The sequence below is a fragment of the Bidens hawaiensis genome, unplaced genomic scaffold (genome assembly GCF_021521415.1).
Source record: "Bidens hawaiensis isolate Kalapana, Puna unplaced genomic scaffold, B.hawaiensis_p1.1 tig00019201_1, whole genome shotgun sequence".
NCBI classification, from domain to species: Eukaryota; Viridiplantae; Streptophyta; class Magnoliopsida; order Asterales; family Asteraceae; genus Bidens; species Bidens hawaiensis.
Genome location: NW_027492911.1, coordinates 310,261 through 336,615, shown reverse-complemented (window position 1 = coordinate 336,615; position 26,355 = coordinate 310,261). Strand labels below are relative to the sequence as shown.

At 35.7% G+C, this 26,355-nt stretch overlaps 1 protein-coding gene and 2 pseudogenes across 2 annotated transcripts; all 3 read left to right on the top strand.

Annotated features, from left to right (window-relative positions):
- The first annotated feature begins 790 nt into the window (after positions 1–790).
- LOC143557839 (gibberellin receptor GID1B-like) lies at positions 791–2,110 on the top strand (annotated as a pseudogene). The gene is made up of 2 exons (XR_013139638.1): positions 791–905; positions 970–2,110. The product of XR_013139638.1 is annotated as a gibberellin receptor GID1B-like (transcript).
- An 11,757-nt stretch (positions 2,111–13,867) lies between these two features.
- On the top strand, positions 13,868–15,404 carry LOC143557838 (protein VAPYRIN-LIKE pseudogene; annotated as a pseudogene).
- A 2,060-nt stretch (positions 15,405–17,464) lies between these two features.
- LOC143557837 (serine/threonine-protein phosphatase BSL1-like) lies at positions 17,465–23,424 on the top strand. Its single transcript, XM_077046810.1, has 20 exons — positions 17,465–17,752; positions 17,838–17,925; positions 18,005–18,084; positions 18,178–18,272; positions 18,386–18,485; positions 19,096–19,165; positions 19,302–19,403; positions 19,489–19,570; positions 19,658–19,828; positions 20,572–20,725; positions 20,836–21,031; positions 21,117–21,284; positions 21,739–21,977; positions 22,062–22,146; positions 22,239–22,337; positions 22,457–22,656; positions 22,726–22,801; positions 22,877–23,012; positions 23,098–23,237; positions 23,341–23,424. The coding sequence occupies exons 1-20, from the start codon at positions 17,472–17,474 to the stop codon at positions 23,422–23,424; spliced, it is 2,646 nt and encodes an 881-aa protein (XP_076902925.1). The 5' UTR covers positions 17,465–17,471.
- The last annotated feature ends 2,931 nt before the right edge of the window (positions 23,425–26,355 follow it).

Here is a 26,355-nt window from a genome sequence, read left to right as displayed (position 1 = left end):
GTTTAGTTTTAATTGAAAAACTAAAATAAAAAAAATGATTCAGTAATAATTGCTGTAGAGTTATGAGTAGAACTATAACTAAATCCTTTTTTACAAAATATTGAAAGAGAAAATTCTCAAAATAAGTATCTATGAAAACAATTTTAGTTTTAGGTATTATTTACAAAAAATTTCAGAAATAGATATTATAAACTAGTCGTGACGAGTAGTTTATAGGTATTATTTAGTCGTGATGAGTAAATTATTAGTGAACGTGCTTGTTACGGTTAGTTTAAGGACACACGACAAGTTTTAATTGGTTCTACAACTACTTGTCACGACTAATTTATAATACCTATTTATGAAATTTTTTGTAAATACTACCTAAAACTAGAAATTTTTTGAAATATGAACTAAACGACACATGGCTTGAAATGCGTACAAAAGAAGCTCTGGTGTGTTTAGATAAATGCCAGGGACAGGTAGAATATTAATGCTATGCCAAGAAAAGCAATAAAAAGAGATGTAAAAGATTTACAAAATTAATGTCGAAATTATCTACTCTTGATCACATTACAAAACAAGGAAAGAAATTAAATATGAAATGCGATGAATTAAGCAATACAAGACAAAAGAAAAGAGACTTAGGTGGAGTTGCTATAATTACATTTGTTTTTATTAAAGCAAATGTCCAAAAACCAATTAAAATCACAATTGATGAAATAAAATTTATAAAAAAAAAAAACCACATTTAAAAAGTTCATATCCTGATATCCACACCCTCCTTTGCTGTCTTCCTCATCACCGTCTCTCTCTCTTATTCTTTCACTCTTTTGCGTCAAATACTCACAAAATCCATCAACTCATTTCTGTAATAATTCATGGATTGTAATAATAACAATGAAATCAAACCCAATGAAGCCAAGGTATTATTATTATTATTATTATTATTATTAACTTCATGTTAATTTTGTTTCATCTTTTATGTAGAAAGTTGTTCCAATTCACACATGGATGCTAATATCCCATCTGAAGTTATCATACAACATGCTCCGGCGACCGGACGGCACCTTACGCCGGGAACTCGCCGAGTTTCTCGACCGGAAAGTTACCGCCAACGTAATTCCGGTCGACGGTGTTTACTCCTTTGACGTCGTTGACCGTGACACCGTTCTGTTCAACCGGGTTTACAAATTCGCCTCGCTGGAAAATGAATCACCCGCCGGAATTTTGGACTTTGAGAACCAGTTAAGCACGACGGAAATAGTTCCGGTTGTTATTTTTTTTCATGGCGGGAGTTTTACGCATTCGTCTGCTAATGGTTCGATTTACGATACGTTTTGCCGGCGACTCGCGGGGGTTGTTGGAGGTGTGGTGGTGTCGGTTGACTACCGCCGGTCGCCGGAGCATCGGTATCCGTGCGCTTATGAAGACGGCTGGCGAGCCCTGAATTGGCTCGGTCCAGACCGTGGCTTAGAAGCGGTACGGATGGTAAAGTTTATGTTTATTTAGCTGGAGACAGCTCTGGTGGGAATATAGAACACCACGTGGCACATCAGGCTGCGATGTGCCATGTGGATGTGATGGGTAATGTATTGTTACACCCGTTGTTTGGGGGTGAAGATAGGAGAGAGAGTGAGAAAATATTGGATGAGAAATATTTTGTGAGGCTAAAAGACAGGGATTGGTATTGGCGGGCGTTTTTGCCTGAAGGCGAAAACAGGGATCATCCGGCATGTAATGTTTTTGGTCCACGTGGTGCTGACTTGACGGGTGTTAAGTTTCCGAAAAGTTTGGTTGTTGTGGCCGGGCTTGATCTTGTGAAAGATTGGCAATTGGAGTATGTGAAAGGGTTGGAGAAAGCCGGTCATGATGTGAAGCTTTTGTTTTTGGAGAAGGCATCGATCGGGTTTTATTTCTTTCCAAATAACGAGCATTTTTGCACATTGATGGCGGAAATGAAGAAGTTTTTGGAAGATTGAGTTTGAGATTGAAGAAGATGACATACACATATACATAACAAAGTATTTAGATGTTTGTATGGCCTTAAACGATGCTAACTTTGAAGAACAATGATGGTGGTTGTTTGTAACATAAAATAATGTTGTAGGAAGCTTTACTTTTGTTTGATGATCTACTACAAGTATGTATAAAGTTATAAGTTAGATTGTTGATTTTTACATCTTTATGAATGATCTAATCTATCTATACTATTAAAAAATTATAGTTGTTCACATATTTGATACGTAAGCCCTAAATTATCCTGTTAACCATAGCATGCGCGGGACATGTGGCTTTCAAGTAGAGGTGCACAAATCGGTTTTTTTAAAAAAACCGGTTCGGTTATTAACCGGACCGTTTTTTGGCCCGGAAAAAAACCGGTTCGGTTAATAACCGGACCGGTTATTAACCGGTTTTTCTATATGAAAACCCTAACCGGTCTAACCGGTTAGGACCGGTTTAGAAACCGGTTAATAAACCGGTTTTTTTATTAACCGGTTTTCTAATAACCGGTCTAACCGGTTAACCGGTTTTTTTTTTTTTTTTTTTTTTTTTGGGTTTAGGGTTTGGGGTTTAGGGTTTAGGGTTTAGTTTGGAAGACCGAAGCCATTCTTTGCTTTCGTTGTTAGGGTTCTTTGCTTGGAAGATTAAAAACACATAACTTTCATTTATAGCTTTTACATAAAAAATACAAACATTAAATCGTTATCGCATATTCGTAACTCAAAAATACAAACATTAAATAATGCTTAGACACGATTACATTAACAACTTGCTGTTTCTTTAACTAATTTTCTTCGCTACCCGATCCCGAGCTATTCCTTAGGTAATCGTCGTACGCGGCTTCTTCATCGGTCATTGGTTGAGTGTGTCCTTGATTGACCTCGTCTTCATACAAGGCCGCCTCATAGTCCATTTCCCCCTCGAGTGAGCGTTGATGTTGTGCCCTATCTAAAGAGTCCAAGTAATCCTTGTAGCAAATCGACATCTCTACAGCTGGTGGAGTGAGTCGAGTCCTCCTAATCGATATAACCCTGCCAGAAACAGAAAAAGCAGACTCCGAAGCTACCGTGGAAGCTTGGACCGTTAGTAAATCTTTGGCCATGGCGGCGAGGATCGGAAACTCATCCTCCTTACCTCTCCACCAAGCCAGCAAATCAAGACTTCTAAATTCATCCGGAGTCATGTGTTTCACAAAGTTGGTACCACCATACCTTCCAAGTTCACTGCTTGGGGTGTTTACCTTTTGACGTTTACCGGCGTCTTCCCAAATCATGTAGTACATCCCCATTTCAAGGTCGGTTTGGGATTGGGATTGGGCAACAGCTCTTAACGAGTCATGAATTTGGGAAGACGACCCGTATTTTGTAAGGTAAACATCATACATGTTTGACAAGGTGGTGTTGAAAGCATTCTTTAAAGTTTGGTTATAATAGGGGTTTTGATCGTCGTTTAACTCTAGCTCATCACAAATTTTTTCTATTAAAGCTTCAACACCACCAACATTGATGCAAGGGTTTAACGCAGCAGCACATGTCAAAACAGCGGGTAGTTGTTGAAAATATTTTCTAAATTTTTCTTTCATTTTTACACCCATATCAAAATAAGGTGCACCCCTACAATGAAGTTCACTCAACTTTGTGCACATGACAGCAATTTTTGGTAAAGCAATGGGGCTTGTTGGATAGTAAACCCCGGATAAACTAGTTGTGCAAGATTTAAAAATTTGAAGGACCTCCGTAACGATCTCAATCAATAACCAGTTTCTAGGATCGTACGGTGCACATTTACCCCTATTTGACAAAATTTGATGAAACGCAATTAATGATTCTTTTTGTTGGATGGCTTTCTCAAACATATCACAAGTCGAGTTCCATCTTGTTGGACAATCCCAATTTGGCCCCAACCATTGACAATTAGCTTCTACACAAAATTTTTTGTATCTTGAAAATGTTGTATTGTTGCTAAAAACATCTCGTAACATTCTTTTAAAATTGTTTCTTTGCGTTTCGATCACGTTTAACCCATCTTGCACGGCCAAGTTGATAATATGTGCAATGCATCGGCTATGAAAAAACGCTCCATCACAAATAGGTTTATACTTTAATTTTAAATGGCCAACCGCGGCCGTATTGTTGGACGCGTTATCAAACGAAATTGAAAAGATTTTATGTTCAATCTTGTATTGTCGAATGACTTTATCCAAGAGTTTAAAAATATTTCTACCTGTGTGCGGGTAATCAAACAATTGAAACGCAACGGTTCGTTTCATCATTTGCCACGACTCGGGGTCAACCCAATGAGCCGTCACACAAATGTATGAGTCGGGCGAACCATTAGGTACCGACCACACATCCGTTGTTAAGTTTACACCGGTTTGTAAGTTTGAAAAGTATGAAATTAGTTCGGATTTAGCGTTTTTCCATGATTTAAGACAATCTCTTCTAAGGGTCGAACGACTTACGTGTTGGTAGCGTGGTTGAACATACTTTTGCATCATCTCCGTGAATTGAGGGTTGTCGAAGTGGTTGAAAGGAAGTGTTTGTTGAATCACAAAGTTTGAAAACTGTTGACGTACCGCTTCAAGGTCGTACGTAAACACCGTTCCTTGATTCGTCATCTCCGGCTGCGAACTACTTCCCGATTCGTCCTTCAAGGCCTTGCAAAAGGGCCTTTGTACATGCGCTTTTAAAGTGGAGTTTGCATCTTTGCCATAAAACTTCAAACAATGTTTGCATCGAGCTTTTTGGCTACCGTTAGACATTTCGCATAGGTCGAAATGTTGCCAAACATCACGGTTTCGTTTCGTGGGGATGAACCGAACGACCGTTTCTCCCGTGTTCGAGGCACCCATGTTGACGGATGAAGCAGCACTTTGGGAGGCCATGATAATCGACTACGAAATAAGAGCGTATGGAGTGGTAATATGGTATAATTGAGCGTGAGATAACAAAATAATCGCGTATGAAATAAACGTTTAGAGCGTTTGGAGTTGTATAATCGAGTGTGATCTAACCAATACCCAACCTAAGCTATATATAGATGTTTGTGGGGGTAAAATGGGGAAAAAAAAAACGGTCAAAAAATAAAAAAACGGCTATATGGCCGTTACTCAACGGGGAAAAAACCGGTTTTTAACCGGTTAACCGGTTTTTTTATAACGGTCAAAAACCGGTTTATAAAAAAACCGGTTAACCGGTTTTTTTAATAACCGGTTATTAAAAAAAACCGGTTTTTTTATAACCGGTTATTAAAAAAAACCGGTTTTTTTTATAACCGGTTATAAAACCGGTTTTGACTCCAAATTGTGTAACCGATATACAAACCGCCGGTTTGTAAACCGGTCAAACAGGTTTACAAAAAACCGGTTTTCTTAAAAACCGGTTTCCGGTTTAAACCGGCAAACCAGTTCGATGACCGGTTTTTTTGACCACCTCTACTTTCAAGTGATTCCATATGGAAAATTAGTGGAAACAAAATTCGAATAAGTTAGGAAAAATAATGGATGCAACGGGCTTGGTGGAGCATGGCGAATCAAGAAGAAAGGAGAGAGAAAAATGATTTGGGAAATGGGGACAAGTTCAAGGTTGTAAGTGGATGTCTATGTCATTCTCTTGATTTTTGATTTGATATAACATTGTCATGTTTTACAAGGGTTTAAGTTGGCAGTATTGCAAGAGTTAAGGGGAGTCATACAGGAATGAGCAAATTCGGTATCGGTACCGAACCGATACCAGTATCGAAATCGGTGCCAAAGTTTTGAGTTTCGATATCACTACGGTACCGATACGATACGATACCGGTATTTCCTTAATTTTACCTTAAATACCGGTAGTACCGTGCCGGTACCGAACCGAAAATTTCGATACCGGTATCAATAATTTATGATTTTCAGTACCGGTGCCGGTACGATACCAATCTCATTCATAGAGTTATGCAACTGGTTTACAAAAAAATACTTTGCATTTTGAGAAAATATAACACCAATATCAATCAATATCTATATATCCTATTAAAACAATATGTTTTACCCCTTTTCTATTAGTTCATTTGATTATTTCCTTAAATGTAAAGCATTCTTAAAATTTCTTACTAATATAATAATTCAAAAATAAATTAAAAATCACCGATATCTTTTGGAAACCTAATTTTCATTCAAATCTCTTCATCAATTTCTCTCTCATACATTTATCTCAATTCTCTCTATCAAACATGTATGCAAAACCTAAATATTTTGGCCAAATCAAGCTTTCTTCATAATTCAATCAAGGATTATACAAGGTATGTTAAAACGATTCATCGATTTCAATATTTTTTATACTTAATATAGTCACAATTGTTACTTTTAATCGCTCTCAGTTAGAAATATATTAATTGTTGGTTTCGTTTTAGTTTATTTAATTTTTTAAGTTTCCTTTCAGTTTATTGGTTTTGATTTTTCCTTTAGTTACTTTAGTTAGGTTTTTTTTTTCCAGTTTTGTTTGGGTTCGATTTTTTTTAGTTTAGTTTTGGATCGGTTTCATTTATTTTGTTATTGTTTCATTTTTACAGTTTTGGTTTTTTTTCGGTTCGGATTTTTATCAATTTTAGTTTTTTATAGCTTTACTTCAGTTTTTTTGTTTTGGGTCGGTTTTTGTTTTATCAACTTTTAGATTCAATTTGATATAAGTTTTGTTTTGGTTTTAGTATTTCCAACTTTGTTTCATTTCGGTTTGATTTTACTTTGTTTTGGTTTTAGTGTTTAATTTAAATTGTTTGGTTTGCATTTATGTCTATTTAAACCATATATTACTTTGTAATTTTGTATACATGAAAAGAAATGACAACATGAATTTCTATCTGTTGAACATTTATTTTTAATTGTCCATCAATCAACAGAAAATTTTCAAATGGGTTAAACCCAATAAATAGGTTATATATTTCTTTTTATGTGTGTCTAATTTCACAAACTTAACTCGTAGAAATTATTTGCGATTTTTTTTTCTTTTACCAAGTTCAAGACATTGAATAAACCACTAAGAAAGCTACACATCTCCTTTCCTCTCATACACAATATGCACCGACACAAACTTCTTTTCTTTTATTTTGGCTTTATTTACATTTATATTTCTATCATGACTATCTGCTAAAAGTTCAACTTTATGTTTTTAAAAAAATAAACATGTCTTTCAACTTTAATTAGTTAATGTTCTTTATTCTAGATGGAATGTTATAGATAAACTTTATGTAAAATTCAACGCTTTATTACATAAGATATTAATTTTTTAATTATTGTTATATGGTTGTTTTCTAATATGCCAGCAATCAAGCAACATCGGAGAAGACGAGGATAGAGTTAGAAATTAAAAACCTCGGTTTGTTATTTCAAAAACGGAGAAACTAGACAAGGAGGTTGGATTATATACATCGTATATATTTCTTTTGATCTTTTTTCCTTTCAAAATTATCCCAACCACATTATAACTTACTATTTTTCCCTTCTTATTTTTATAATAAACTTTGCATTATAACACTAAATATTAGTTTCAAGCTTTTCTTGAAACTTGATTTGTGATTAGCCACAATGTATATTGAATGCCATTTAAATTTTTTTTATAAGCATTCTACAATGTAATCTTTTATAAGTTTATATCTTTCAATTTTATGTTGCTATTTGAATGACTTGCATTTATAAATCATGTTTCCGTCTCAACAAGCGTATAAAAAATATATTTTTATTTGAAATTATATGTGTTTAATTGACGATTTTTATATTTTCACCTGTGTAGTACACGGGTAAATAACCTAGTATGAATTATGACTGTTTTAGACTTTAAATGATTTCATTAAAATGATGCATTTGTATTGGTCAATGTCAAAGTATGTTTGGTTTACTAAATATAAGCCCTTTAAACCAGTCATGGTACATTTGATTCTATTAAAGTTTTAAACATGCTAAATGAAACCTCCAAATGTATCACCCATTTTAATGGCTTAAATGATGGGTTACAAACAGCTTCTAGTCCTTAATTAGGTAAACATGGCATATGGCTTGGTCAAATTATCAACTTCAAGAATTAAGTTTGAATAGTTAAGGGTTTGAGATGATTTTTCATTTATCACATTATAAGTTTAAACACTATCTATTATAATAATGTTTAAAAAAATTTATGTGAAACAACTATTTGGCCGTTTAAAAACTATTTGCAAACGTATGAAGTTGTATTTTGCCGTTGGATTACTATGGGTAGCTAGTCTTTAATTCGTTGGCCATTTAAAAAAAATAAAGGATCAAATCCAACTATTAAATACTTAAAATTTATTATTCATGTTTTGACGATATAACTTAATTTATTTGTGTGTAAAAATCATATTGAATGATTAGATTCGTTTCATATATATTTGTATATATGCATAGTTGCAAAAGTCGCTGGGCGCTCCCAGGGCGGTCGACTGGGGAATTGCGAGTACTCGGTCTAGGCAGAGAGTACTCGGAGAGTACTCGGACGTAGTAAATTATAATAAAACTAATATTTGGGAACTTATATATATATGCCAAGTATCAAAGTATACTAATATTTATAACAAAATACGTGAATATCAATATAAATAAAAGAGATACATCTCTAAATACTATCTAAAATTTGAAGATAATTAACTAAAAAAATGATAGTCATTCTTTAATATATAGAAATATGAATTATGTTTAACTTTTTAAAGTAAATAGCTGGCTTGAGTTGACCGACTAGATCCAATTGTGACGAAGGTTGACCACTTTTGATCGATTCCAAGTAACTAGGTGGACTTCAAGAAAGTCGCCTCGGCACCATACCTTGTAGCGATTACTCGGCGCCTAGTCGGGAGTTTTACAACCATGTATATATGTATGTCTGGGCACTTTGGGGTTATAACTTTAGACTTGAAAACTAGAAAAGTTCAAATCTTGTCTTTACAAAGCTTGAGCAAGGCTCTTTATGTATTTTGAATTTCAACTCAATTACTCAAAATAGATAAAGTCTTGACTCTACCAAACTTGAGTAGAAGTTGAACTTAGCTAACTAAATGTGAAAATCGTGTTGAATTTACTAGTTGGTGCATTGTAAATTTGTAATTGATGAAACAACTCAAATAAGCAATGGTCAAATATATCTATCCTTAACCAGATACGTTCGAAGATCACGTATATAACTCGGACACGACCCATGCAACACGTCTATCCAAATGCTTCAAATAAGTTGTCAAGTTGACGGTTTTCTCTGGCAAATGGTAAATTCAAACACACGTCATAATTAAGTGGATAGTATGTAATAAAGTTTTAAATGGATCTTAAAAGGGTTGAAAGTATATCTTTTTGTGTTGCATCCAACGTCACTTGCCTCTTATTTACACTCACCGACCATTATAGATTTTTATTTAGTTCGTTTCGGTTTACTATGCTCCCATAGTATAGAAAATGTTATTTGTGATTCAAGAACGTTGAAATTAAAACCATAAATCCAACTTATCCCATGAACATAGTTGTAATTAGGGCTGCTCAAAACGCTCGAGGCTCGAAGCTCGGGCTCATGGTTCGCTTGATAAAAGCTCGAATAAAACTAGCTAAAAAAAGTTGATTTTAAACATCCTGAGCTGATTTGGATCATTTTTGTAACCGAGCCAAAATCAACCTAGGCTTGGCTCGAGTCATGGCTCGGCTCGGTAGCTCGATCTTAAGCTCGTTTAACTTCAAAATCGAGCTAGATCCTAGCTAAGTTGCCTCGTTTAATTTCGAGCCTGATCTCGAAACCACCCTGGCTTGACTCGTGAACAGCCCTAGTTGTAATTGACTATTATTTTTATTTAAGGTTCTTGTGATTTATAGTCATCAACCCATATACTATTTTAGGAGATGCATTATTTTCTATTGACTTTTTGTTAATTACAAGACACGTTTCATCGGGTATACTAAATAATTAGAAAATCATTTTTCTATAAACCATATTCTTCTTTTCTTACTTTATGCCTTTTATGGACTTTGAATTTGTGTCCGGTAGACGACAATAAAATCAAAGTAATTGTCAAATTAATGGAAACTTATTCTCCATTCAATTTTGTTTGATTTCCTATAATCTTATTGTTTTTTCTCAAGACTATTATTAACATAACATTTGATTTTTGGTTAAGTTCACATGGGTCATGGGTAAGTAAGTTCACAAGGGTCATTCCCATTTTGATAGGTTGGCAATATGGTTAGAATATAAAATATGAGATTAAGGGCTCGATTCATGTAGAGTATAACATGTAATCGTTAAAGAAAAATAAAAAAGTAAGTTCACAATGTCTGAGTTCAAATGACTACACGAGCATGCATAGAATCAAACCAAACCAACTAGTTGAATAGAGAACCGCTCACAAATAATTTTTTGACTTAATTTACTTTTTGTTTTTATTTTTGTTTTTTATTTTATTTTATAGGTACACATTAAAACACTAGTTAGAACAGAGAGATCTGTTTATATTTTGTGAGATGGTAATTATTCAATGATTTTAGATCCAATCCATGTAATTTGTTTTCTAGTTAATTTGGTCGGTTTTTCACCTTTCACATCATATGATTATATACTTGTTAAAGTATCATTGTATTTTATTAATATAAAAATGCATGATTTCGTAGGCAGTAAAAAGTTATGAACGAATTAATTAATGGGATATGATATTTAATGGGATAACCATAACCTTATCTACACCCTTTGGTTATCCACACACCCTACATACAATCGTATAGAGGATATACGATACCTATTACAAGCTTAATTGACTAATTTCCCTAAATCCCCAATTCACATTACAAACCCTAATTTTATAATCATTGATTTAACAACACAATAACACAAAGGAAGAGCAGATAAAGTATTACCTTGCGGTGGTGGATGAGAGGGGATGAGCGGCGGTGGATGAGCGCAGACGGCGGTTGGTCGGTGGGCGGTGGCGATTGGTGAACTCAGACATAACAGAAGGCAGAAGGGAGGAGCAGGTGAGGCCGTTCCTTTTGTTAAAATTCTCGTTTGTTTTTTTGTTTTTTCTTTAAAGTTATGTTATCTAACAATTTACAACAAGCCCCTCCAAGTTTGAGTGCTATTAAAAACTAAGTTTTTTATAATTTTTATAACATTTGTTTATAAAAACCGTGAGGTTTTATAAAAAAATCAAACGATAAGGTATTATATTTAAAAAAAAATTGGTGGTGACCGGTAGCTCTTTGGAAAATAATTTGGCAGTGACCGCGTTTAATACCTAAAAAAATTGTCGGGAAAAATCACGAAATTTACCCTATTAACGGAAAAAACGATAGTGACTGGGGCCACTCCCGGTCCCTCTAAAGCTATGCCCCTGGCTTTAAGTGGTTTATGTTGATAGTTTTATATATGTTGATGGAAAACGCACCGCTTTCATAAGTTGTTGCAACTCAAGAACAACTTAATGTTGGAGCTTTTACTAATGATAAAGACTTAATCATTAAAGATCAAGTTACTATTGATGGTAATTTGAAGTTGAAGGGTACCTTACTACTATTGTAAGTTACCGGTGATGAAGACATACAATTTGTTAAGTAAACGCATAAAGATTCGATGAGCATATGATCTTTATTTGTACATTCTTTCTCTTTGTAATCTTGTTAGATATCGCAGATGTCTTTTCTAGTTATATAGAGATTATTAGCTAAGGAATAACAAGCCTTTATTATGAGTTAACAGTTGAGCCTTATTATGATTATGAATTTGTTCTTGAACTTTTTGATTAAACAAGTGTCCTTGATCACTTAACTTAGGGGGGGGGGGGGGGGGGGGGTTGGGATTGCTTATTTTCACCAATTTATAACTTATTAATTTTTTGAAAAGTAATAATGTGAGAAAAAAAAATGTTTCACACTCTTAGTGGTTCCGACTTCCGAGGACAAACCAAACAATTTTTAGTTTTTGTTACATGAAACGATTCTTCCATTTCAAAATTCTAGTCTAATCGTGATCCATCGACATTCCAAACAAGGATAACTTGAACAATTGAGTAATATTTTTAAACTATTACAATAAGTTAACTTGCACTATCTGAATAACGATTATTACAAAAGCTAAAAGAGACGTGGGATCATTTTGATTAAGGCCCAATCTTTTTCTTATTTTCGGCTAAAATTATTTTAACTATTGTCATGGACCGGCTATGAAGAGATGACACTTGGCATCCAAATCTTTCACAATAATAGGTGGACAAGGTTTGTGGTGCATGTGGACCAACAAGAAGGGATGGAGGTTGGTGGGTTTCTTCAATGTTTTGTTTTTTAATTGTAAGAACATAATTTTGTTTTCATAAAAGAAATGAAAAATTAGTTAATTAGTGCCAATACCACATCTAAGACAACCGATAAACTGGGGACCTTATGCATATTTTCTCAAAGAAATGACAGAAGGTGAACATCACAACGTATAGTTTACTCTCTAATAATATTAACTAGGTGTTATCCTGGTGCGTTGTGTCAGTGTACCTTCGTTATAGTTGATTCTCTGTTTAGCTAGGCGGACGGTTGTGCCGGTGTACCTTCGTTGTAGTTGTTTTTCTGTTTAGCTAAACAGTGGGTGCGATTTATTAATTGTTACAAAAGTTCTTTCCATTTATGGTGCTACGTTTAGCTAGGCAATTTGGTGTACGCTTAAGACCAACGCATATCATCTATCTCCCACCTTGCAACAATCGTGCCAGTCACACGATTCAAACACATATAAAACATAGTAATTTATAATAACTTTACCACCACACCACCTTTTTCATTACTTGATTTAGTAAGAAATCTATAAATACAAAAATCTATTTCTATTTAAAAAAAACAAAAACAAAAAATTGAACCACAAAAAAAAATAAAAATAAAAAAAGCCTATCAGCAAGATCGAACTCACGACCTGCGATTCACCACAATAGTACACTACCACCACAACAACTTCCATGGTTGTTATCTTTGTTGCTTTCAAATATTAAATACTAAAACAGATTTAAAAAAAAAAAAAAAAAAAACTTAGTGCTCACATGACAACCACTGATTAGACCTCATCAAAATCACTGTAACACTTAGTTTTCCTTTAATATATAGTATAATAATATAAGAATAATTTAATATCTTATTAATATAATATTTATATTAGGAGTTTGAACTTTGAAATATCAAATAAAAGTAGTTAAACAATTTACCTAATAAAAATGTTTGATGGTGACGGACTTGGAATCATTGAGCTTTAATAAATAAAAAATGTTAACTGGTTTGGGCAATATAATACTATAATCATTATTATATTTTTAATAATGATATGTTATTATACAATGTTCATATAATAACAAATTAATCTGTCTTAACTTCCAAAATTTTCCGTGGGCTAACTTCTTTTCTAGTACCTCCCCGGAGCCCAAACCCCTTCTATAATTGTCACATTATCATCTTTAATCCATTATCCATACAAGTAATCTTGGGTAAATTCATAAATATTAGATAGTAGCAATTCCTAAGCAACATACTGAATCTATAGCTGCATAAATCTTTCATTTTCATTTCAGCTCAACAGTTATTGTAGCCTCGTTCATATGTTACATATTTATACCTGTTTATTTAATAAAAAGAGCTATTTTAAACCACTCTCTAGCATCTTATTATTGAAAATATATCAACATTTTCATTCAAATAACTTATCTCGGTCGGGTCAAAGAAGTCATGATCCAATTGCTCACCACCTTCCAGCCATCTTCATACTTTATAATTTACATCACAATCCATAACTTTAATAAATTCAAATACACATAAACTATTCCACATAAAACAATAACCATATACAACAAACAATTAACCTCACCTATTCACCTCCATCATTCTTATTCAAAACCTTCACAAATGGACAGACTGGTAACCTCAGGCGTCAAAGAGCTCAATCTAGTATTCACCGCCGGCAAAAAATGCTCCACAACGTTCCGCCTAACCAACCTCATGCACACCATGTCCGTAGCCATCTCTCTAACCACAACAAAACCTTCAATATTAGCATTCACTCAATCTTATTCAATCATCCCGCCACTCGGGACCGCATCCTTCACGTTAATATTATCGAAACCATCCGATCATCCCCCGATATCACCCTCGCCTGATACCGTCCTTGTCCGGTCAACCATGCTGCCTACCGGCAAAGCCAGCCATGAAGAACTCCGAAAACTGTTTTCCAAACCCGGTCCCCATATATTTAAAGATGTAACGATCCTGATCTCGCTTGTCGGGCCTAGGGTGATCGAGTTTTTGATATCTTCTACGGGTTCCAAGACGCTGGAGACCGCATTTTCGTTGTCAAAGGCAATCTCGTGGTGTGATGTGTCCGAACTTACTTCGTTGTTGGGTTCGGCTGCGAGTTTTGGGAATAGTTACGTGGTTTCGGCTTTGCTGGACGCGGGTGCGGATGCTGGGGTTCGTGGGCCGGATGGTGAGTCGGTGATGTCGTTGGCGATTAGATCGGGTAGTATTGATACGGTTCGGATCTTGGTTGAGTCGGATTGTGTGGTTGATTATGAACATGATAGGTTTTTGCATGATGCTGCTTGTGTAAATAGGGTGGATATTATGGAGGTCTTGTGCATGGGTTATTTGGATCTAGATGTGAATTTGGTCAACGGTGATGGTCAAACACCTCTTCATGTTGGGGCAACTCATGGTTTTGTTGAAGTGACTGAGTTTTTGATTATGTTAGGATGTGATGCTGATGTGACTGATTACAATGGTTGGACCACGCTTCATTGTGCCGCGGTTAATGGGCATGTTGAAGCGGTTGATTTGCTGTTAAATACATGTAACTATGTGAAATACGCGGTTAATAATGAAGGGAAAACTGCATTTGATCTTGCGGTTGAAAATGGGCATACGGGTGTATACGATATGTTACGTTTGGGGGATGTTTTGCATCGGGCTGCGAGGAAAGGGGACGTTGAAGAGATGAGAAAATGTTTAACGGAAGGCGCGTTGGTGAACGGGAGGGATCAGAATGGGTGGACCCCGTTGCATAAATGCGCGTTTAAGGGTTATATTGAAGGTGTGAAGCTTTTGTTGAACCATGGTGGTTCGGTTGATGTGGTGGATGGTAGTGGGTACACGGCTCTTCATCGGGCGGTAGAAGGTGGGCATGCTGAGGTGGCGATGATGTTGATCGGTCATGGTGCGAAGGCGAACATGAAATCTCTTGTGGGCCATTTAGATTCTTTTAAGAAGTGTAACATCATCGTAAGATAGAAAGAGCTTAAATTCACGAGTTGAAATGTTTTGTATGCAAGAGGTTTCATTAGATTGTATCTATGCATAGTCTAGGGTTGTGTGTCACGTACTCGTGTTTAGCATACACGATTAGTGAAATAGTTTAGCCGGCTTGTATGAAATCCGTATGATTTCTTCAACGTGCTTCGTTAAAGAACGTATAAAGTTTATATAATACAAAGTTTTATCATAGTTATTGTGCAAAAAGGTTGTAAATTTTGGTAATTGGAGTTACAGCTTACAAGTGGCTACAAAATGTGTTGCATAGACTGCATCTCCACATGATTATATTTAGTGGATCAATACCTAGTCACAAATCCAAACTCGTGTGCACATATTAAGCTTTATACTATCAATTTAGGATGTAATCACAACTTCATCTTCATCAAGTACTGCATCAATACTTGAATCTAATGAATACTCCCTAGGGGTAATTAATTCATGATTTGGTGGGAGATACTATAACATTGGTTAACGAATTCACGCCCATACACTATGGGAAAATAGCCATTACTTTGCCTAGTTGGTACAGGTCACACGACCCGTATTAATTTCGATCAACAATAAGTGTCTATAAAAAATACGCATCAACAAATTCTTTTACGCCCTGAGACATTACAAAACGTACAAAAGGTGCCATAGCTAGCTAGCTAGCGTATATACCAAACATGATGATAACATGATGTTAGAACTTTAAGTTAAAATCACACTGGTGCCATAATTTAGTCAAACTATGCTAACTAGTATACAGTCACTAGCATACACGTTATGGACCGATTAATCATTAATTGCCTAACCAGGCTTAAAATACTTGGTCTATGCTTAATTAACGACCGCTTAAAACATATTGACAGAGACTTGAGAGTAAGGGTGTGTTTGGGATTGCTTATTTAAAAGAAAAAGAACTTTTTGTTAAAACGACTTATTAACTTATGAATATTTTAAAAGAAGTTTTGAAAAAAATGTTTGGATTAACTTATGTGCTGGAGAAAGCCAAAATGACTAAAAAGAACACTTTTTTTTAAATGGAGTGTAATGCGTTTGGGGGTGAGAGAGGTGTAATAGGTAAATCAAACCGATTAGGTTAATAAGTTACAAATCCCTAACTTTTCAAAACCCCTTTATTTTGTCTTCTCCATAAGTTAAAATCCATAAGGCCTTATGGTTTGCCAAACACCTTATACACCTTATTAACTTTTCAAGAAGTTTATAAGTTATAAGTTGATGAAAATAAGGAATCTCAAACACTCCCTTGTAGAAAATTAATAATTTGGAATTTAGGCGTTAGAAAAAGTATCGATATACATATACACAAACAAACTATTAGGACGCGCTCGTTTCACATAATTCGTGGGATTTCAAAGGAATTGGAATTAAAATCCCATGACATGGCGTGCTCATTTTGTTGGAATTGGAATCTTAATTTCATTTTGATGTGTTTGGTTGTCAAGGAATTAGAATTGTAATTCAATTCATTCAAATTCCTTTAAATAGAGGGAATCTAAATCCTTCCAGAATGGGGATGGTTTCAAGTGAACTCGTTGGAATTTTTTTTCGAGTTTTTTTTTAACGAGAACAATGAAAAAAACATTTTAGTTTTTTTACTTTTTTTTGTTTTCGATTAATATTTTGATTTATGAATTTTTTATTATTATTTTTGAATATTTTTTTGAGGGATTTTTGATCTTAATAGAAAACCTCTAAAAAAAATTAAAAAATAAATAATAAAAAAAATAACAACGCAAAATATAAATAAAAAACAAAAAACTAAAATGTTTCCACCGTTATCCTCGTTAAAAAAAAAACTCAAACGAACAAATAAGGAATGAAATTGAATTCCAAAGATTCCAAATCCAATTATAATTTATATGCAAATTTCAAAATCCAATTTCTTTCGATTATATTCCCTTATTTGAAACAACAGGGTGAATTTTAAAATATTTATAAATAAAATAATACCCTGTAGCACGAGTGTCAGTCCAATCAGTCACTGGAATTGAAGTCCTGTGTGTTTTCCAACCTTCTTCCACCCCACTCTCCAATCTTCTTTCCATTCCATTCCAGCCACTGTTTTCTTATCCCATTCCTTCCTTGATGTATTATTTATTACCACATTCACTAATCATCCGCCAACCACCTTCCACAGTTCCACATTCAACAACATTCATTTTCCATATCTCAACCTCACCGATAACTCATGACTTTGATGGCTTCTAAGCCGTGGCTCACACCGGCTCCAACTTATCATCCACTGGAGACTTATTCCGACACCGAAAACGATGCTCCCGGTCCTCGCTGCGGCCACACGCTCACTGCCGTGGCGCAAACCAAGTCTCACGGCCCTAGGCTCATTTTATTCGGTGGCGCCACTGCCATTGGTGGTGCTCCGTCTTCCACTGTCTCCGGAATACGTTCGGAATATTTATGTTTATTAAATAAATTAACAAACATAAATGGACTTCCCGCCAAACAGCTCATTAACGTTCGGTTTGTTTACAGGCGTACTTTCATTACACTTAATTATACTTTCAATTCTTATGCTTTTGTTTGGATTTGAGTTTTAATTTGTGAGAGTTTCCAGAATTCAACCGGCTGGAGAGCCACCTTTACCTAGGGCTGCTCATGCAGCGGCTGCTGTGGGAACCATGGTTGTATTTCAGGTGATTAAAAAGTTTATTTCTAGTGAAATGCATGCAGAAATTAGGGTTTTCCGTTTTGATAAGTTGGTGCTGTGGTTAGGGGGGGATAGGTCCTGCGGGACATTCAGCGGATGATCTTTATGTGCTTGATTTGACCAATGACAAATACAAATGGCACAGGTAAATATGCACAGTTGAAATGTCAGCTTTGTATGCGTTTGCTCCTGATATGTTGTGTTCTTTAATGGTGGATTGATTTTTTGTGGAGAGCAGGGTTGTTGTTAGAGGGCAGGGTCCCGGCCCTCGTTATGGCCATGCGATGGATTTGGTAGCCCAACGATACCTTGTTTGTGTTAGTGGCAATGATGGTGAGTATATCTCTAGATGCCTTTTGGATTAGTAGTTTATTTCTGTTATTACAAATTTAAAAAAGATTATATTTGGATTAGTAGTTTAGTTGCAAAATCGTGTTTTGTTCTAGGAAAGAAAGTGCTTTCAGATGCTTGGGCTTTGGATACTGCTCAAAAACCTTATGCTTGGCAGAGACTAAATCCAGAAGGTGATAAACCTTCTGCTAGAATGTAAGTACTTAATTTAATTGTCATTACAGGTAATCAAAGCTTTGCAGGTGGTTTGCTTTATAAATTTAATGGGCTTTTATTTGTCTTGCTACACTTTCAAGGTTTTATGATGGATTATGTGTTTAGTTTCAAAATTTCTTTTGCTGGTAGTTTAATCTAGAGTAAATTACCTTCCTATGCATGAATATGATGTACTTATTCCATATCAATTCAGATCAACAAATTTAATATCTGTATCCATATCCATGGTAGTTAGACACCCGTATTTGTATCTAGCATGTAAAACAAATTCAGATACAAGTGTATTCATTTCTGTTCATTCCAGAGTCTAAAGTTGATAGTGAATTCAAAATTTGTATCCTTTTATCTAGAAGTGCATTAAAAATTGCACAGACTTATTGATCAAGGATTACAATAAGGAATCAAGTTAATCATTTTGTTCAAAACCAGACTATATGAAACTACACTTTCAAGGTTGAAACATAGTTAATACTAATATATGAAACAAAAACTTAGAATTTAAGAGCAAATCAAGTCAATTGAATTCTGAAGTGACAAGTGAAGCACCAGATTTATTTTAGTGCTCAAATTATTGTTTTTCAATTTGCAGGTATGCAACTGCTAGTGCCCGCTCAGATGGTATGTTTTTACTCTGTGGTGGAAGAGACAGTTTAGGCACGGTATGCCCTTTTTTAGTAGGTTAATCTCACCATTGTCTTGCTGATAATAACTCTACTTATAAATATTAGCAGTATATTGTTTTTAAACTATATAGTTTCGTTGAAGCTATTGGATTTGAAATTGTCACATTTGCAGCCACTAGCAGATGCTTATGGATTGCTCATGCATAAGAATGGTCAATGGGAATGGACACTTGCACCTGGAGTTGCACCATCACCAAGGTACCAACACGCATCGGTAAGTAATAGTTATGTAGTGGTGTATTAAAATTACTTCATTTTTTCATAGTACCTGCTTACAAAAACACGCTATTGGTCATCAGGTATTTGTTGGTGCTAAATTGCATGTTACAGGAGGCGTTCTTAGGGGAGGACGGACATTAGATGGTGAAGCAGCTGTTGCAGGTTAGTTTTGATTTATTTTAATAAAGTAAATGGTAAACATATTGATGTTAAAGTGCAATTATTTTACAACATTATTGCATTTTACAGTTTTGGACACTGCTGCTGGTGTTTGGTTAGATAGGCATGGTATGGTGACTTCTTCAAGCAATAACAAAACCAGTCAAAATGAAGATCCTTCTCTGGAGCTCATGCAGCGTTGTAGGCATGCCGCTTCAGCTGTTGGCGGCCGCATATACGTCTATGGTGGTCTTAGGGGAGGTATGTTTAGTTTCCAAAACTACCCTTTTTGCAAGAAACCGTAGATGGCATTCACGACTCATCCTTCAAAAAATGGATTAATTTGGGCAAAAATAATTTGTATATGGGCTAATTTGGGTCATCTCAAATCAGTCAACAGGTCAATTTGGATCTACTTAAATTAGTCAACGGGTATCTATTATAAAACTTGTTAACTTAAAAGGGTCCAAATGGGTTAGCACCACCTATGACCACTGTTTGTCTCTACCACCCACTTGTTGTCGCCCCTGACCGTCCCATCAACGCTACAACATCCTGCTGCCGCCGCCTCCACCACTTCCGCAACTGCAACCGTCGCTGCCTCCACCATCAGCTCTACCCCCGACTCCACTTCTTAGCCATCACCACCGTCATCGCCTCCACTAGCAGTCTTTTTTCTAGAACTATTTATTTCAGACCGACTTGATTTTGGCCAAAACCTGTTTTGACCCGAACGAAATTACTGCCTTTTAAAACGACCCTTTTTGACCCGAACCGAATTGAAGCTTTTTTAGAATGACACCCAAACTCAATTTGCCCAGCGCCCATATTGACCTGAACTCATCTTGCTCAAAATCCATATTGACTCAAAACCATCTGACTCGAACCCTTTATAACCCGCGACCCAAACCGCCAACCTACCCAGTTTTCCAGGCCTGCAAGAAACATATCATATGCTTGTATTGTTACGTAATATTAGTTGTTACTTGTTTCATGTGTTGCAGATGTGTTGTTAGATGATTTTCTTATCGCCGAGAATTCACCTGATTCTGATTCTGATTCTCCTATGTTAACATCTGAAACAACCTCGAACACTTTGAGCTCATTTGGTCCCATGTCCCCTGACAGTAGACCAGCTAGTCCATCTGGTGGCTTAAGGTTAACCTTGCTTACTTATGAATGGGTCGATTTGGGTTTTCTTTTTTATGTCAAATGGGTCAAACAGTTTGAAAGGGCTTGATGGTTATATAATAATTTTTTTATTCCAGTATGAACAAAGAATCTATGGAGATGCTGGTCGAAGCATCTGCTGCAGAAGCACAGGCTGCTAATGCTGTTTGGAAAGCTGCACAAGCACAGGCTGCAACTCCAGCACAAATGCCAGTTTCTGATGACCCACAACCTGCAGAAGCCAATTCAGAGGGTGGTGATACAGAGGGTGATGTTAGACTTCACAGGAGAGCTGTATGCTTTCTCAACCTTGATGCATTTTTTAATTAAAATTCGCTTACTTAGTAACCTTAATTCAAACCAAACAATATACTTGCAGGTTGTGGTTGCCAAAGAGACAGTAGGAAACCTTGGTGGGTTGATAAGGCAGTTATCCTTGGATCAATTCGAAAACGAGAGTAGACGAATAATTCCGTCACAAAATGAGATGTCACATCCAATCAAAAAGATCATAAAGCAAAAGTCACGTGGAGGCGTGCATAAAAAGGTAATATATGTTAGGACTAATCTTGTCATAAGTCTGATAGTTCACTGTTCAGGGATATTTTGGTATTTTGGTCACTATGGGGTTAGTTAATTAGTTAAATTCATTGAGTTAGTTAAGAGTTCTATTTGGGTTTTATTACTTGTTTGTGTTTATGCTTATGTTTATCTAATGGGTTTAGATAAGCATGGGTTCATAAAATTTATTTATTTGTTAGGATTCGAGTCCAATCAGGATTATTTAGCTATAGAGTCATCAGGTAATGGGTTTGAGTGCGCTTTATATTTTCGGGTTATCAATACTAAAAGAGTTGAACGAGTTCGTTCATATGGTGTGTTTTATGTTTGATCAAGGGCCTGCTTTTCCAACAATATATTTATATGACATTTCTTTTTCTTTTTAGTTTTGATAAGTAATTTTTTAGAGAAATTTCGGATACTAATATTTAGTTTTGCAGGTCATATCTACTTTGCTTAGACCTAGAAGTTGGAAACCTCCTGCTAACAGGAAATTTTTCCTTGATTCATATGAAGTAGGAGAGCTTTGTTATGCTGCTGAACAAATCTTTATGCATGAGCCTACAGTTCTTCAATTAAAAGCTCCTATTAAAGTTTTTGGTGATCTTCATGGGCAATTTGGTGATCTGATGCGGTTGTTTATTGAATATGGATTTCCTTCTATTGCTGGCGATATATCGTATGTTTGAAGTTTAAGTTGCTGAATATTATTTGAAATCTATCTGGTGGATTTAAATTATGATAAATTTATAATCTTGTCCAGGTATATTGATTATTTGTTCCTTGGCGATTATGTTGATCGAGGTCAACATAGCTTGGAGACAATTACTTTGCTTCTTGCTCTAAAGGTATTGTAACTTACAAGTAACAAATTACAACTTATAAACCATGTTTTAATTATTTATTCGATATGTTTTTTTTTCCTTTGTATTGTTTTCAGATTCAGTATCCTGAAAATGTTCACTTGATACGAGGGAATCACGAGGCTGCTGACATAAACGCACTCTTTGGTTTCCGTCTTGAATGCATTGAGAGAATGGTAATTGGTGATTTTATTTACCGTATAGGTGGTAGTTTTGACCAATTTAAGGGTAAACAAGTCAAAGTGTATCATTTAGCGGCCTCCGATTGTTACGTATGGTTGATGTTAATGTATAGGGGGAGAATGATGGGATCTGGGCATGGACGAGGTTTAACCAACTGTTTAACCATCTTCCACTTGCAGCACTTATTGAAAAAAAGATAATATGTATGCATGGTGGCATAGGGCGGTCAATACATTCAGTTGAGCAAATAGAAAAAATAGAGAGACCCATAACAATGGATGCTGGATCTCTTCTTTTAATGGATTTATTATGGCAAGTTTCTTATTTGTTTTACATACTTAAAAAAAAAAAAACTGTTCTTGACTTTTTCGTTTTGTACAGGTCGGACCCCACAGAAAACGACAGCGTGGAAGGTTTAAGACCAAATGCTAGAGGACCTGGTCTTGTCACTTTTGGGGTATGAATTTCACTTTCAAGATTTTATCTTTTTAGTGTGTGGCAGTAATTCATTACATTTTAACTACTTTTGCAGCCTGACAGAGTAACAGACTTCTGTAAGAGAAACAAACTTCAGTTAATAATAAGAGCACATGAATGTGTAATGGATGGATTTGAAAGATTTGCACAGGGGCAGTTGATTACTCTTTTCTCTGCTACTAACTATTGTGGTAATCTTAAAAGTCTTGATAGTTAATATAGTTATTCTAGACAATTATATAAATACATCTTTGTAAATATGTCAACTTAATTCAGGTACTGCAAACAATGCTGGAGCATTGTTAGTGGTTGGCAGAGGACTTGTGATTGTTCCGAAACTGATTCACCCATTGCCTCCTCCACTTCACTCACCAGAAACATCACCAGAATATGTTCAAGATGACACCTGGATGCAGGTAATATTTTATGTATAAATTCTTTCTGTGTATGCGCGCATGCTTGTATACACGCTTACTTTTTTTTTAATCTTATTTTATGGGTGTTATCTGTTTGTTGTAGGAGCTTAATAATCAGAGACCGCCAACTCCAACTAGGGGGCGGCCTAAGGCTAGCCATGACAGGAACTCGCTTGCATATATTTGAGTGGTGACATGATTTGGGGATTTTGGTTAAGTTGTGAGGTTGCCCAAGTGATTAAGATTCAAAGTGATATTTAGAGTACAAACTTGCAAGATAGAAGTCACCTATTACGACAGGCATGTAACTTTTCGATTTCGATGTACTAATTTTAGTAAATCAAATAGGAAACCTATAAATATGGGCGCAATATTAACGAAAAGCTTTGATACATGTTATTTTCTGTCTTGCTGTTATGTAGCGTTCAAACCTGTGCTACCTAACAAACACACTGCAATGGGTACTAAAAGAAAAAAAATTAACGTGTTCGGTTAATTGGTTAGGCTAATGTGTGAGTTAAAAAAAACAATTAAAAAAGGAATACCAAATAAATTTAGGAGAAATAAAAGAAATTAATAAGTTCCAGTGGAATTAAAGTAGGTTATAATAATAATAATAATAATAATAAGGGGGGAAAATTCTCAAAATAGCCCTTTTTAGAGATAAGATTCCCAAAATAGCCATTTTTTCCTCAAAACAATTTAAGATTTGGACTGGCAAGACGCATTAGGAAAAGATAAAAATAATGAGGGAGCAGTCCAAATTTTGAAGGAAGGTAAGGTAGGAGACGGGATTTGGAAAAACAATGAAGGTAAAGTCCAAATTATTTTGTAGTCTTGGAGTAAAAGTCCAAATTTTTCCAAAACTTTTTCTTTGAGAGACTGTTTTTTTATGTTTCCTGCCTTTCCCGTCCATATTTTCAAAATTTTGGAAAAATATATTTTTTACAATTATACCCCTAAACCACCACCACCACCATCACCGACGCCGTCGGCCCCACCCCATCACCACCACCGTCACTATCACCATTGCCACCTCCACCGTCAATTTTCGTCGCCAGAGAAAACCACCACCACCATACCCATCACTAGTATAAACCACCAGCACCATACCCGTCAATTTCCGTCACTATCACCGTCACTAGTATAGTGGTACTGTACAAGATTTAATGATAAACAGCTAGGCAATTTTAGAGAACTCAAATGCATTATTTTGGTTATGGGAACTAGAGTACTGCCTATGGTGGTCATGCAAATGGAAATATGGAATCTTATGGTGGGGGCAGATTTCACGGACAGAAACATACTTTGCATAATTTAGGTTATGGAATCTTATGGTGGGGGCAAATGTATTAGGACTTTGTCAGCCACTTTGACGGGTATGGTGGTGGTAGTTTTCTCCGGCGATGGAAATTGACGATGGAGGCGGCAATGGTGATAGTGACGGTGGTGGTGATGGGGTGGGGCCGACGGCGTCGGTGATTGTGGTGGTTCAAGGTGGTGGTGGTGGTTCACGGTTATAATTGTAAAAAATATATCTATCCAAGAATTTGAAAATATGGACGGGAAAGGTAGGAAATATAAAAAAACAGTCTCTCAAGACGGTTTTTTGAAAGAAAAAGTTTTGGAAAAATTTGGACTTTACCTTCATTATTTTTCCAAATCCCGTCTCCTACCTTACTTTCCTTCAAAATTTGGACTGCTCCATCATTTTTTTTTTTATCTTTTCCCAATGCGTCTTGACAGTCCAAATCTTAAATTGTTTTGAGGAAAAAAAGGGCTATTTTGGGAATCTTCTCTCTAAAAGGGGCTATTTTGAGAATTTTCCCTAATAATAATAGAAAAGGTTAAAACTCGAAAGGTGACTGGCGTTAAATTGTGGGGTCCATCTTATACTAAAAACAGGCACCGTCGCTTTAAGATTATCGGCCTATTGGCCTAATAGGTTAAGGTAATCTCAAAAGAGTCAAAGGTTCTTGACTTCTTGCATGACTCAAAGGTGTTATGGAATCTATAATATGGATGAGCTCAGTGCCATCGATCCTGAATTTCTTAAAAGCTTGGTACCCTTTTAACTTCTCATCTATTTGATCAACCTATTGAGATTTCAAATGTGACCTTTAAATTCATCCGAATCGTTATCATCTACGATTCGATTTTTAACAACTTTCTCTACTAACACAATCAACACGACTGCATTCGTGGCATTGTTGAGTAAAACCGAAAATACAGACGTATCACACACACACACCCGCCATTCATGTTGCTTTTGTTACCTGACAAAACAAACTAAAGTAACAAACCTGAAGTAACAATTACAATAATTGTTTCGGCTAGATCAACATCACAAACATTTAGCACCCTGCATCAATTGATAAGCCAAACATAAAATTGAAACCACGGATTGGAATAATATGGTAACATTTTATTGTGGAGAAAAAAGTATAAAAACAACCCATATATAGCATGGAACCTAGAAAAGAATGTGCATAAGCAAGCATAAACAAGTCCGGTTAACCCGACAATCCATACTGCACTACTTGGCCATATTGGTTTTAACCAGATGCTGCCTTAGAATCTATTAATGCCGTGACAGTTGCTTGCGTGCGTGGAAATGTTGATAATAAAGGACCCTGCCAAAAAAGTGCATAATAAGCATTAATGATACAAAATATATATGATTGTAATAATTACCGGAGGCAATTCGTAACACAACACGAAAAAGCTGGCCACTATAACACGTTATTGAATGGGTTAAACCTGAATACACATTCAATCTGAGCACGAACTGACTTGAACACGACCATTTTGTTAAATGGGTCAACCTGAACACAACCTTTTTACTAAACAGGTCAGCCAGAACATGGCCTGTTTGCCAAACGGGACAACTTGAACACATCAACTAGAACACAGTCCGTTTACTAAACAGGTAGCTCATAACAACGGTCATTTAGTAAACGGGCCGTGTATCCATATACTAACGGGTCGACTTGAACATGACCCGTTTACTAAACGGGTTGACCTGAACACGGCCTGTTTACTAAACAGGCTGATTTGAACACGTCTCATTTACTAAACGTAGACCTGAAAACGGCCTTTTTACTAAATGAGTCGACCT

Excerpts from the sequence above, each read along its gene's own strand:
- LOC143557837 (XM_077046810.1), top strand. The coding sequence starts at position 17,472 with ATGGCTTCTAAGCCGTGGCTCACACCGGCTCCAACTTATCATCCACTG. Across the intron at positions 18,486-19,095 it reads GATAAACCTTCTGCTAGAAT|GTATGCAACTGCTAGTGCCC; the intron begins GTAAGTACTTAA and ends TTCAATTTGCAG. Across the intron at positions 22,147-22,238 it reads CTTTGCTTCTTGCTCTAAAG|ATTCAGTATCCTGAAAATGT; the intron begins GTATTGTAACTT and ends TATTGTTTTCAG.